We start from the raw sequence: 12,457 nt of genomic DNA on the forward strand, positions 1-12,457 counted from the left end.
CCGCACATTGCAGTGGTGCTGGAGCTAGCTTGTGCTTCCCCCAGGAGGGAGTCTGGTTGAGTCTGCTGGACTCACTACACCTCCTCTGACATTAACAGCCAGATTTTAGTTCCAGATGAATATCTGCAAAGTGCTTTGAGATCCTCAGATGAAAAATGCTGTGCACGGGCTAAAAGTTATTCTTGTCTTTCAGTGCCACGGCTGGCATGTATTGATAACGTCCAATCAGAAATAACCCATGCTGGGTCACTCTAGAGGCGTTGGCATTAGGTCATCCGATTAGTTCGTACTGTGTGGCTGTAAAAGCTGTGTAGGACTCCACAAGGCAAGGCAGCCAGTCACATCACTCCTGCGGCTCAGCAGTATGGTTACAATGGGACACAGAATAAATATGGAGGGTGATATGTCCAGGTGGGTCGCTAGCACTGCACCCAGCGAACACCGGTTTGCATGTACACGTGAGCGTCCGTTTGCTCAGTCAATCGGCTGCGCCACACGTCTGTCTGTGTGTGCAGATACACAGGGCTACACGTGCCCTTGGAGAGTTCACCTTAGAAAACTGTCCTCCTAAGTCCCATCAGCACTGATTGAAACTTGCGAGGAAGGGCCTCAGTACGGTGGTGCCTTGTCAGGTCACAGTCTGGGCTACGTTCTGCCCTCTGTGCATGAGCACAGCTCCTCGTGGGAGTTAACTCTGCTAGGTCCGTGGGGAGAGCCAGGTTTTGCAATCCCAGTTCTCAGGAGGATGGAGCTCTCCTATGAGGAATTATTTCTCACCTGCTTGGTCTTTATTTCCACGCATCTTCTTTCTCTCTCCATCTCTTATCTCTCTCTCTCTCTCTCTCTCTCTCTCTCTCTCACTGAAGTAGGATTCAGTGGGGCTCTTTCAGTAAGTTAACCATTGGATTGCATTGAACATACTGCCTTTGTGCTAACCTTTGGCGTGCTGAAGGAGGATATTCCAACCGAGGCGCTCTTCGGTTTTACACCATTGAACAGACAAAATGTGTGGAGCTTTGCCAGCATTTGATATTGCCTTTGAATTACATGGGGAGGAAACTCTCAGCTTTGATTTCGTTATCCCTCACTGAGGAGCACCCCTGGTCCTTGTTTTAAAGGGGGTTCTGTTAGGTTGTGCTGGTGTCTCCTAGCTCATTGATTACTAGACTAAACCTGTAGGCGGCGGAGTGGGTTGCTGCACAAGCCTTTCGCCCCAGTAGACATGGGATCAGAACCTAATGTAAAATGAATGGGGTGGTCTCAGCTCTTTCCAGTGCTTGTTCGCCATAGACAAAGATAATGTGCCAAAAGGATGCCCCAGCCCCACTGTATGTCAGCAGGGCTCAGAATAGTGTTTAAAGTCCTACCACACCCATCGCTGCCCTTCCGAGTTCTGGCCAGTTTCCCTGAGCGATCGAGTATTTATTTTAACTCTTCCCACACGCCTCTGTGGCAGCTGGCGCTGTGTGCGTAGTCCTCGGCCTGTTGCCACACACGTATCTGGGAGGGTTCGAGGTTGAGAGCTGATGAAGCTAATGAGGGGAGTTATTCATTCAGGATCAGAGGCAAGCACATGCACACGTTAACAATCCAGTTTCCTTAAGCAACCAGTGTAGTTTAAACAGGACAGGCTGGATTTCTCCCATGATGCTTTATGCTGGTACAGCTCCATTGACGTCACCGGAGTTACGCCTAGGTTACCTGTACAGTGGGTGCTTCCTAGCACAAGCAAACAGTCAGACTAAAATAGTCTAAAAGCAGAAGTGTGGCCACGGTGGCACAGGCAGCAGCTCGGACTGGCTGCCCCGAGTACAGTCTCACCCGACACCCGTGGCTGGGCAGCTAGCCTGAGCGGCCGCCCCGCTGCTGTTTATAGTGTGTCAGCACAAGAAGATGGGATCTACCCGAACTGGGATGCACACTACCAGCTGTGGTGTAGACGTACCCTAGTTTGCGCTCCTAGAAGTGAACAGGGGAATCAGGCTTAGGCATTTTTACCTCAGTTCCACCCTCTCTGTGGTTGCGTTTGATGCGACTCCTAAGTCAATGTTCAGTTTATACCACTGGGAAATACAGTTTCTGAGATTTCCCCCGCAAAGAGTCCAAACTGTTTTTTCCCCTGATGGTGGAAAAGGAGGATGAAATATTCAGGTAAGAGGCCTGTCCTTTTCTACGAAGAACAGTTGAATGACTAGAGCAGAGGACTGAGCAGCAAGACCCCTGCCGACTCCTATTCCCAGCTTTGGAGTCTCTGATAAAAGACTCTGGGTAACACTTTCAAAAGCACCTGGGTGACTTAGGAGCCTAAGGCCATGTCTACACTAGCACTGTTGTTGGTCTAACTTCTGTTTCTCAAGTGCGTGAAAAAACACACCCCTGGGCGACATAAGTTTCACCAACAGAAGCACCGGCAAGGACAACGCTATGTCAGCGGGAGATGCTCTCCTGCAGACATGGCTACCGCCACTCATTGGGGGTGGTTTAATTATGCCGACAGGAGAGCTCTTTCCTACGCGGGAGACCTTACAGCGGCACAGCTGCATCGGTACAGCTTGGCTGCTGCAAGGTCTCTAGTGTAGACATGGCCTAAATCTAGGGTGACCATACGTCCTTTTTTGGCTCGGACAGTCCCTTTTTTAGGCCCTCTCCTGGCCTTCCCGACTTTTTTGACAAAACTGATCATCAGGTGGCAAGAGCAAACGGGATAAATGTCCAGTTTTGCTAAAAAAGCGGGGTGGGACCCCTAACAAGGCACGGAGGAATATGCAGGGAGGAGGGAGTGGTAACGCCAGCCCTGCGCTGGAGGGAGGGCTCGGTAGAGTGGCTCGGGCCACTCTGCCCCACATGCAGAGGTGAGATGGGGGCCCCGAGTGGCCCTGTGCATGGGCAGGCAGCGGGGGTGGGGGCTCGGATGACCAGCCCACTGCATGGAGGAAAAAGGGAACGTGGTGGGGAAGGGGGATCGGGGGGGGCAGGGGGAGCTTGGGCCAGCCCTGGCTGCCAGTTGGGAGGCTGGCCCTGTGTGGGATGGCTTGGGACAGCCCCACAGGGGTTGGGGGGGGGGCTCAGACTGGCCCGGGGTGAACTGTTTTCTCTTTGGGAAAATATGGTCACCCTACCTAAGTCCCATTTCCAAGAGTGCCAGCCACTTAGGAGCCCAAGGCCTTGTCTATACATGAAAGTTGTGGCACTTTAACTATACCGGCATAGTTAAAGTATTAAAACCCTCCTAGTGTGAACAAAGTTATACCAGAATAAATGTGCTTCTAGTGATATTGCTTACTCCAGTAAGGGAAGGGGAATAAACTATGCCAGCGTAAAGCCCCTTTATACAGGTATAACTGCATCCACACAAGGGATTTTACCAGTACAACTATACAGGTAGAAAATAATCACACCCTCCACTGCCATAGTTATACTGGTACAAAAACTGTGTATGGACCAGGCTTAACTCCCACTGGCTTTTATCCAGACTTAGGTGCCTGTCTAACAACAGCCACTACAGCAGCACAGCTACGGTGCTGCAGTGGTACCATTGTAATACCTAATGTAGGTGCTTCCTACATCAACAAAAGGGGAGTTTCTGTCAATGTAGTTAATCCACCTCTGCAAGATGGAATTCTTCCATTGCCTTAGCCACACCCACACTGGGGTTAGATCAACCGACCTGCAGCTTTCAGGGATCAACGTTTTTCAGAGCCCTGAGCCATGTAGCTAGTTCAATCTGATTTTTAAGTGTAGACCAGGCCTATGTGTCCAGATCACTTTATTTAAAAAAAAAAAAGAGGGATGTAGGTTCCTAAATCACTTAGGCACCTTTGAAACTATTAGTCTCCCTCTCTGCAGTGGTTGGAGATGAGGCAAGGAAGTGGTGTCTCGATCTGAATCCAGATTCAGTTTATCCTGGGAAGTGTTTGAGTTTTAGGCAGAAAGGGACACCTTTTCAATAGGTTTCAGAGGGGTAGCCGTGTTAGTCTGTATCAGTAAAAAGAATGAGGAGTCCTTGTGGCACCTTAGAGACTAACAAATTTATTTGGGCATAAGCTTTCGTGGGCTAAAATCCACTTCATCAGATGCATGGGGTGGAAAATACAGTAAGCAGGTATAAATATAGAGTACATGAAAAGCTGGGATTTGCCTTACTAAGTGGGGGGTCCAGTGCTAACGAGGCCAATTCAATTAGGGTGGATGTGGCTTCAATAGGGCTTCTCCAGCACAGCTCCTCTTGGAACTGTTGGGCGCACATGAGGAGTGCGTTTGCGGTGAACACGTTCTCCCTTGTGCATCTGCTCAGCTGTGTTGACTGGAGCGGAGGGGGTGGAGCTGTGTCCCTGGTGGAGTGCTTTGCACCCCACGAGTTCCTAGAAAGACACTGCCCCTGTGTGTAGGAGAGCACAGAGATGAGAGGATGCAGACAGAAGGCTGGTTCTTTGCCCCCTGGCAAGCCCATCCAGCGCCTAGCTCCAGTCTGGCCCTTTCTGTGCACACGCAGCTGTGGCAACCCTTTCTGGACAAATATCTTCAGCATGGTGAAGAATCACAAAGAACCCACTTAAATGCCCTTAGCAAAGTGCTGAACTTCTGTTAAACAAAGAGAAGGTTTCCATGGAGTGATCAAAATAACAGCCTAAGCAGCTTCCAGATGGTACTTTCGAGGGATGAAATCCACCCTGTTCAGGGGACGCGAACCTACCTAACGCTTGGGTTCTACCGACCTGTGCAAACCCCTTTCACAGGAGCAAAAAAATAAAATAACTCTACAGATAACACCCAGTAACTTCCTTGTGTTGCATGAAATCTTAGAGCAAAGAAATGCAGAGGCTTGTCTGATTTGGCTCCAGTTTAGGAAGTTTCTGAACAGCATATGGAAGCTGAGGAGCTGGGAAATCGTCATTTGCCCAAGAAGGAGAAATCAGTCCTTACTGAACAGTGCTCAGGTTATCAGCTAGCCTGGAGGACTGGGCCTCTAGTGATCACTTACTGCTCAAAAGCAGGAAGAGCTGATGGGCCAAAGTGGCACACTTGGTGCAATCTCATTGACTTCATTCGAGTGACACCAGTGATTCATTTGGCCCGGGGAGTCTAATCCTGGATGATGTGGGAAGCGTTCCCACGGGGCCTCAAGATCCCTAGCCAGAATCTGGAAAGAGTCACTCTGACACTGTGACTTGCCCATCAAAGGGTGGGAGCTGGAGCTTTGTGTGGGCATCACACTCCGCTGCCAGGAGGAAAGGGTGAAGGGAGGGCCTCGCATTCCTCAATAAAAGGACCCTTTCCAGCTACTCGGCCATGGCGTTGATATGGACTGGATGGGAGTTCGTAGCTGACAGCAAGGGGAGGAGGCGCTACAGCGCTCTGCTGGGATTGCAGGGTATCTGCAGGAGAGGGTCGGAGAAAAGAGTCCAGTGTGTCTGTCATAACAGGGATCCTCCCTCTCCCCTAGCTAGGAGCAGCCCTCGTGCGCGTGGCAGGTCAGACCCCTTCTCTGACGCGCTCAGGAACGCCAGTTCTCCTTACAGACGTGGGGTGAGACAGCAGTGTGACTGTGTGCACGTTCAGGGCACGTCATGTCTCCCAGAACTCCGTATAAATGCAGGGCCACATGCACAGCTGGGATCAGCTACACTCGCTGTGGTGGCGTTGCACTCACTGACCCCAGAAGAGAATTGTCTCTGCAGTGTCGACCTACTCACCCTTCAGACCGGCTTGAGGCTGCCAGGTCCTGCTTGTGGTTCTTTGTCTCTGTGCTGTAGCCTCACTGTGGAGCAGGTAACGCCTGTAGCTGGCATCAGATGTGGAGTGTTCTCCTTAATGTGCCATGTCACCCTATGCCTCTTGCCTGGCCAGCGGTGACCTTGACTGAGTGGCTTTCCTTAGACATACACACCAGGGTGTGACTGGTTTGCTTGGAGCATCAGTAGCACTGCGAAGATAGCTGAGAGACGGCCTCAGCTGCCGCTGTGCTTCTGTTGCCCGAACCAGGACCCCTGGAGCTCACGTGGTGGGAGATTAGGCTAGGATGGTAGGTCCTGCCATGGGATGTTGCCAAGGGAGATCAGATTGATCCAGCTCGAGACAAAATATACTCCTCTGAGGGCAGCATGAATGCTGGCAAATCCCAGTCTCAGAACTTTGCAGTGGGCCCTCTGGTTCAGCAGCATTCCAGAAAAGAAGCCACCCTCCCCAGGGGCAAGGCTGCGTCTCCCAACAAACAGCACGCGAACGGTTAGCCTTTCCCAATTGCACATACTTGTGATTTTGCTATTGTAAGAATCGGGGGGATGGATGATCACCCTAGAAGGGGCAGCATGGAGGGTGGGGGAGGGACAGCGCCAGCTGGTACTGACAGCAACTCTGCTTGGTTCCTCAGCGCCTGGTGCGGATGAACATGCCGATCTCGGACCCGGACTTAACGGTTCATTTCACTTCCACGCTGATGGCCTTGATCCGGACCGCTCTAGATATCAAACTCGCGTCAGGTGAGAGGGGAGATGAGAGGGAGACGTGCGCGCACGTGAGCATGAGTTCAGAAGCTAGCTTGCAGCCGGGTTATTGTGCAGAGAGGGCCAGCCTGCTAGCCAAAGGAAGGGGACAGGGAGGAGGAGTTCCATAGAGGAAGTGGGAGGATCCTCTAGCCGATTACCTCCACCTCCTAAAAGGGAAGGTGGACCGATGGATTTTGGACTGGGAGACCCCAGCTCTGCTCTGACTCAGGGTACGTCTACACAGCAGCTGAGCGGTGTAATTCTCAGCCCGCATTGATGTAAATGGGCGTGGCTGCTGCAGCACAGCTGACGGCTTGGGTTGCCTGAGAACGTACCCAAATGGGTGGGTGGGACTGTGCTGCAGCTAGCCCGAGCCGCCACCTGTGCAGCTGCAGCTACCTGGCTAATTGTAGCCTGCTAGCTGGAGCAGAGCTAGCGCGTTGATCTGTGCGAGCTGGGAATTCCACCTCCTGGCTGCAGTGCCGACGGACCCGCAATGTGTGTCCGCTCTGTACTGCTTTGTGAAAGGAGAACGTGGCTTGTTCTCCTGAGTCAATGGCTTTGAGATGACAAGCCCCAGGCAAGCACCAAGCGTTGTGATTAAAAAAAAACAAACCAACCCTGATTCCTTAGGTTTTATTGCCTTAGCCAGGTCAGTCGGAAGAAAAACCTCTCCCTGCTAATGATCCTGTCTGCTGGTGTGGAAGCCGCGAGTCTGCGAGCTCTGACCTAGATTATGCTCTGAGATAAAATTCAATTATTTAAATGCTTAATCAGGCCAGATACATGGCTTCCCAATGAAACAATACAATATAATAAAATATATCAAATTCTGCCTTGGATTATTAGCCTGTTTAATCGGCCTTCAAAGCTGTGGCTTCCGCTGGAGCCAGAGCCAGAATGGAAACGGCCAGAGCTCTTTTATGGTCACGTATAATGTCAACTGAAAGGGAGGACAAAACATGTCCCTGTGGTTCAGATGCGGGACTGGGAGTCAGGAGAGGTGGGTTCTGGTCTTGGCTAACTGAATGAGACTGAGGATCTCGGCCTACATGACTTGCCCAAAGGCATTTAGGCACCTAACTCCTATTCATAGACTTATAGAGGTGGGGGCAGGGCTGGGAGCAGGGCTGAGGCCAGCAGCTGGGACCCCAGGCATGGGGCCGGCAGCTAGGGCCTTGGTGCTGGGGCCAGGAGCGGAGCTGGATGATGCTTCCTCCCCGCCGCCTGTGGGGGCTGGTCTGGGCCCCAGCCGTGCTCCCCCGAACATTCTCTGTGCCGGGGGCATGGCCCACAGCTTGGAGACCTCTGCTGTAGGGGGCAAAATATTATGGTCCAATGGATCTAGGCTGACTGGCACCAGCAGAGGTTCTGACCCTGTAACTTTAAAGCATGTGTTCAGGACGGTCTCATTTCTTAGGGGCCAGGACCCTCCTTCACACTAATAAGCCTGCGTGTGAAGGGGACAGTTGAGCCCAGAGATCCTATGTCATTTTCTTACATTTCACTGGTGACTGCTCAGGCCGAGTCACTTCATTGAGGGTGACTGTCTGCGAGACTTTTGGCCATATGCAAACAGGAACCAGCAAATAGGCCACTTTCCACAGAAGGGGGTTTGAGGGGGGTACAGGTAGTCAGGGGCATGGATTTGAGGTTCTGGATTTGGCCTTACCCATTATTACCTGGTTGGTTTGAATTTTAAGGTTTCTCCTGTCAAATGTAATTGAGAGTGGCTGGTAGGACAAACAGCCCCATAAGCAGCCCATGAGATGCAGCGTGGCAGGTGGCATGCTCCAAGCCCTGTTATAAGAGTGAAAATAGTCTCCTCTCTACTTTTCTCTTAGAAAATCCATCTCTGTCCTAGAGATAAACTACTCAGCCTCGTACTGTGCAGTTTAGCCACTTGGGAACCAGCCTGTTATCTCATAAATACTTGAATCATTCTCAGCCCGTGTGTCGAGAACCCACTTCGGCCTTTTTAACGTTCTCGCTGTCCTTGTGTTTCATTTTATAGCAGTTATTTGATGATGATGATGATGATGTTCTATAACGGTCTTTTAATTTTTTTGTGTGTGCCGCCCCACCACACCCACCCCGGTGATGGGGGAAGGGGAGCGCGTGGGGGGAGATTGTTTATGTAATAGCTCAAGCCCACTGTTATTTCATAGTCAGATTGTTTTCTGCTGTGTGTCCCCCCCTCGGAAGCCGCTAATGATGTGACCAGTCTAAAAGAGAAGGAGATTGTTCCGGTTACAGGGTAACCGTGGCCGTGCGTCCCGCGGGTGGGGACACCAGATCAAACCGGTCCCTGCAATATTGTCCTGGTCAGACTGAGTCCGTTCCAGAACTCACACGCTGGCTTATAGTGGGGAGGGGTGGCGCTGGCGTTGATATCAGTGGTGAAGCTGATCCTGACTCGGCGTTCTGGGAAGGAGGGGGGGGAATGGGTTTGGAAAAGACCGGATCTGTTCACCCGGCAGCTGGCTCGTTCGTTGGCGGCGCGAATGGGGAAAGTGCGTGTGCAACGGACAGTCGTTTGCTCTCAGCCTCATGTGCCTCTCTTGCCCCCTGCCCAGCGGGTGTGAAGCAGCACCAGTGCGACGCGGAGCTGAGGAAGGAGATCTCTCTAGTTTGGCCCAATCTGTCCCAGAAGACATTGGACTTGTTGGTGCCTCCCCATAAACGTAAGTGCTCAGTAAGGCTCCTCTTCCCCTTCGAAGCAATGCAGAGACGTGAACCCAAAAGCCCATTCCAGGCAGCCACAGAAATCCAGGTTCTCAGGCCCAGAGCCAACCCTCGGTGTGCACCACAGTACAGAAGCCCATTTCATCCTCTGCCTGGAGTTTCCTTCACGTGTCACCTCTGGAACGCTCACAGCCCCGTGTCCCTATCCCTCCATAGTAAGAATCCCAGGTCACTCCCAAGCATGGCTCTCAAAACATTATGTCCTAGTGCCTCTTGCCTGAGCCAGTAGATTCATTGAATTGTGGACCAAGATAATACATAGTGGCCAGAAGAGAGCAATGCCTTGTCCAGCCTCTTGAAGAGAGATTTCTTTGTCATCCAGCAATTCTGCTTCCTGTAGTTTTATCTGCTTCCAGTCTGGCTCCTGCAGGTCAGGGGAGCAATTTCCACCATCTGGGTTCTGTCTGCATCCAAAAAAAAAGTCAAGAGAAGGATGTTCAAGGCTGCAAGGGGGTTTGGTACTAAAGGCTTAATCTCCCCTAAGGATGGCCCGTGGGAGCGTGTTGAGAAAATGGAAAGTTTGAAATTCTCTTGATTGGCAAAAGCGAGGGCTCTGAATCCCCTGGCTTGCTGATTAATGAGAAACAGCCCCGTCCAATCAGGGCAGCTGTAACTGAGAAAGGTATGGTGCTAAGCTGCGCGACAGGGAGAGGTCAGTGGTAGAACTGTAAAACAAAAACGCCATCTGGAAAAATGAAATACAATTTAAATGTTTATTAGTCCATTATTCTCCTGTTGATGATAATATAATGAAAGAAAAATAAGGCCTTTCCGATGATAAAAAGGCCGGCGGCAGATCTGGTATTAATTTAAACGTTCTTTTCTGTCTCCCATTCTTACACCACCATACGGCTTTACTTGCCTAGGGCACCCTTCCTGTAACATATCCCTAAATATTTTCAGCAGTGAGCAAAGCTAGGTGGGTGGGTGGCTTTAAAAGCGGGGTGCCGGGACCCTCAGAGAGAGGAAAGGCAACAATGGTCAGGGAGAGAATGAAGGAAGAGGAAAATTGCTAAGCTGAAGAAGCCTGTTCTAACCATGTCTCTTTCTCTTTTTTCTCTCTCTCTCCTCCTCCTCCACTTCTAATGTGATGTCTTATATGTCTTTTTACTTGCTTTTCTTGTCCATTGGACATTTCCCCCATTTAAATAATTTCTTCCCTTTCCCTCCATGTCTAACACCCGTTCCTTCTCTCCCTGTTCACCTTTCCCCCTCTCCATCTGACTCCCCTTTCTGCATTTCACCTCCCGTTTCCTAATCCAGCTGACGAAATGACTGTGGGGAAGGTCTATGCTGCTCTCATGATATTCGACTTCTACAAGCAGAATAAAAACAGCAGGGAACAAGTGCACCAGCCACCTGGAGGTCTTTGCCAGGTACCCAGCAGCAAGACGCTGTTCCCTCTTCTCACTCCCACCAAGGTGCCTGCGCATCTCATGGTCCTTTATCCTAGCAATGACCAAACCTCAGAAAGTCTAGCGGTCTCATTCCATCCAGCACCTGAAATTTGGGATGCTTCTCCAAGCCTTTTTGAATTGTCGAAGCATCTTGGAAGTGGAAAATCTCATTTAGTTTCTAACCCTTCCTAATTTCAGTGGAGCTGGAAATACCTTGGGTAAAATTTCCAAAAGCACCTAAGTGACTTAGGAGCCTATGTCTCATTAAAAGTCAATGAGATTTAGGCTCTGATAAGTGACTATGAGTAATATTTTCAAAAACAGTAAAATGTGCTTAGGCCCTTGGGAACCTAAGAGCCATTGAAAGTCAGTGAGATCTAAGCTCCCAAGTGCTGCCACTTTTGAAAAATGGAACTTAGGCACTGTTGAAAATTTTACTCCTTGAAAATATCTCCACCCATGGTGTTTGGGCACTTCTCGTCCTACCCTGGCCAGAACTGAGAGGGCCGAGGCACAAATAGCCCGGTACGTGTTGAGAATGTGAGATTGCACTTGTCACTAACTTAAATTCTTCCCCCAGATGGCTACACAGATATTGTGGTTGAGTGTGGGACACACAGATAGAGACTTGATGGTGTTTTAGGTAATACAGGCAAGTGTAATTGGAATTATAGACGAAGAAAAGAAAGCACAATAAATATAACAAAACTTCCCAGATTATGCAGATTTATGGTGATTTGCATACTTACGACATCATGGAGACTGATTACAGTAAAGATAGGAGAAAAATCAGTGGTGCTCACTGTGCCACTTACCACACGAGGAAGGTGCTGGTCTAGGCTTCCTATCTGGTTGCCAGTGTCGTCATCCTGGTGAGCCTGCTAGGAATGGGTTTGACAATCTTTTATGCACCTTTTTCCATTCCACCCACATACATCTGGGACCGTATCTAATTAAGTCTCAGCCCCCTACTCATATTTGATATTCTGAGAGACCAGTTTTACGGTTCGGGTTGTCCACATGTGACATTCCAGTTGACCATAATTACATTTCCAACAGTTAATGTGAGTCCCTTTCCCAATAGTTTTGGTACATCAATGCAGTTAACTTTTATTGCAAAAAGCCCCTAAGATGATGCCAGCTCGTCATTTGTGGTTTATCTCTTTATCCCTAGACGCATCGCTAACCTATCACAAAATACAGATTGCTGTATTTAACCCTATGTCAAGCACATATTTCATAACTTTTGGTCAAGTACATAATATTTATGCAGACTTATGCTGACTGCCGACGTCTGCTAGGCCTGACTCTAAGCCCTTAATGCTCAATGCTTAAGACCTATAGCTGAGCCTATTTTTAATACATGTATTTTGGGTTTTTCTACTTGCTGTTGCAGCTTCAGTAACTTCCATTATTATGTCTATAAACATGCTTTACAGATAAGTTATATTCTACCCAAAACTGTAGTCCCTCCAAGATCAGGTCAGGTGTCAGCGATCAACAATAACAAACAATGAGTGAAAATTTTATGCAAACAGTGAGAAAGATTTGGCTTGAGTTTGGGGCCAAGGTTTGGGTTGATTCTTATTGTAGCCACACTAGTCCATCTGTCCCTGTTTATCACTACTGGAAGCCTTACCTTTGCTGCAATAATCGTTGCACAGCTCACAAGCACAGCAAGCTGTTATTGGGCTAAATCCTGAGGGTCTTACTCAGAATTTAAACCCAGCTCCCGTTGACTTCGAAAGGGCTTGTGACTGAATAGGAATGGCAGGAATGATCCCCATGCTGTGTCCGTGTTCACATCTTAAGGTCATAGGATAAAATCTT

General features: G+C 49.6%; 1 protein-coding gene across 1 annotated transcript in view; it reads left to right on the forward strand.

Annotated features, from left to right (window-relative positions):
• CACNA1B (calcium voltage-gated channel subunit alpha1 B) overlaps window positions 1-12,457 on the forward strand; it is a 484,205-nt gene that overhangs the window by 448,861 nt on the left and 22,887 nt on the right. Inside the window, exons 41-43 of the mRNA XM_039506170.1 lie at window positions 6,371-6,479; window positions 9,062-9,169; window positions 10,494-10,651. Of these exons, the coding sequence (XP_039362104.1) occupies window positions 6,371-6,479; window positions 9,062-9,169; window positions 10,494-10,651 (375 nt within the window). The remainder of the gene's footprint in view (window positions 1-6,370; window positions 6,480-9,061; window positions 9,170-10,493; window positions 10,652-12,457) is intronic.

The sequence above is a fragment of the Mauremys reevesii genome, linkage group 19 (assembly GCF_016161935.1).
Source record: "Mauremys reevesii isolate NIE-2019 linkage group 19, ASM1616193v1, whole genome shotgun sequence".
In the NCBI taxonomy this organism is placed as follows: domain Eukaryota; kingdom Metazoa; phylum Chordata; order Testudines; family Geoemydidae; genus Mauremys; species Mauremys reevesii.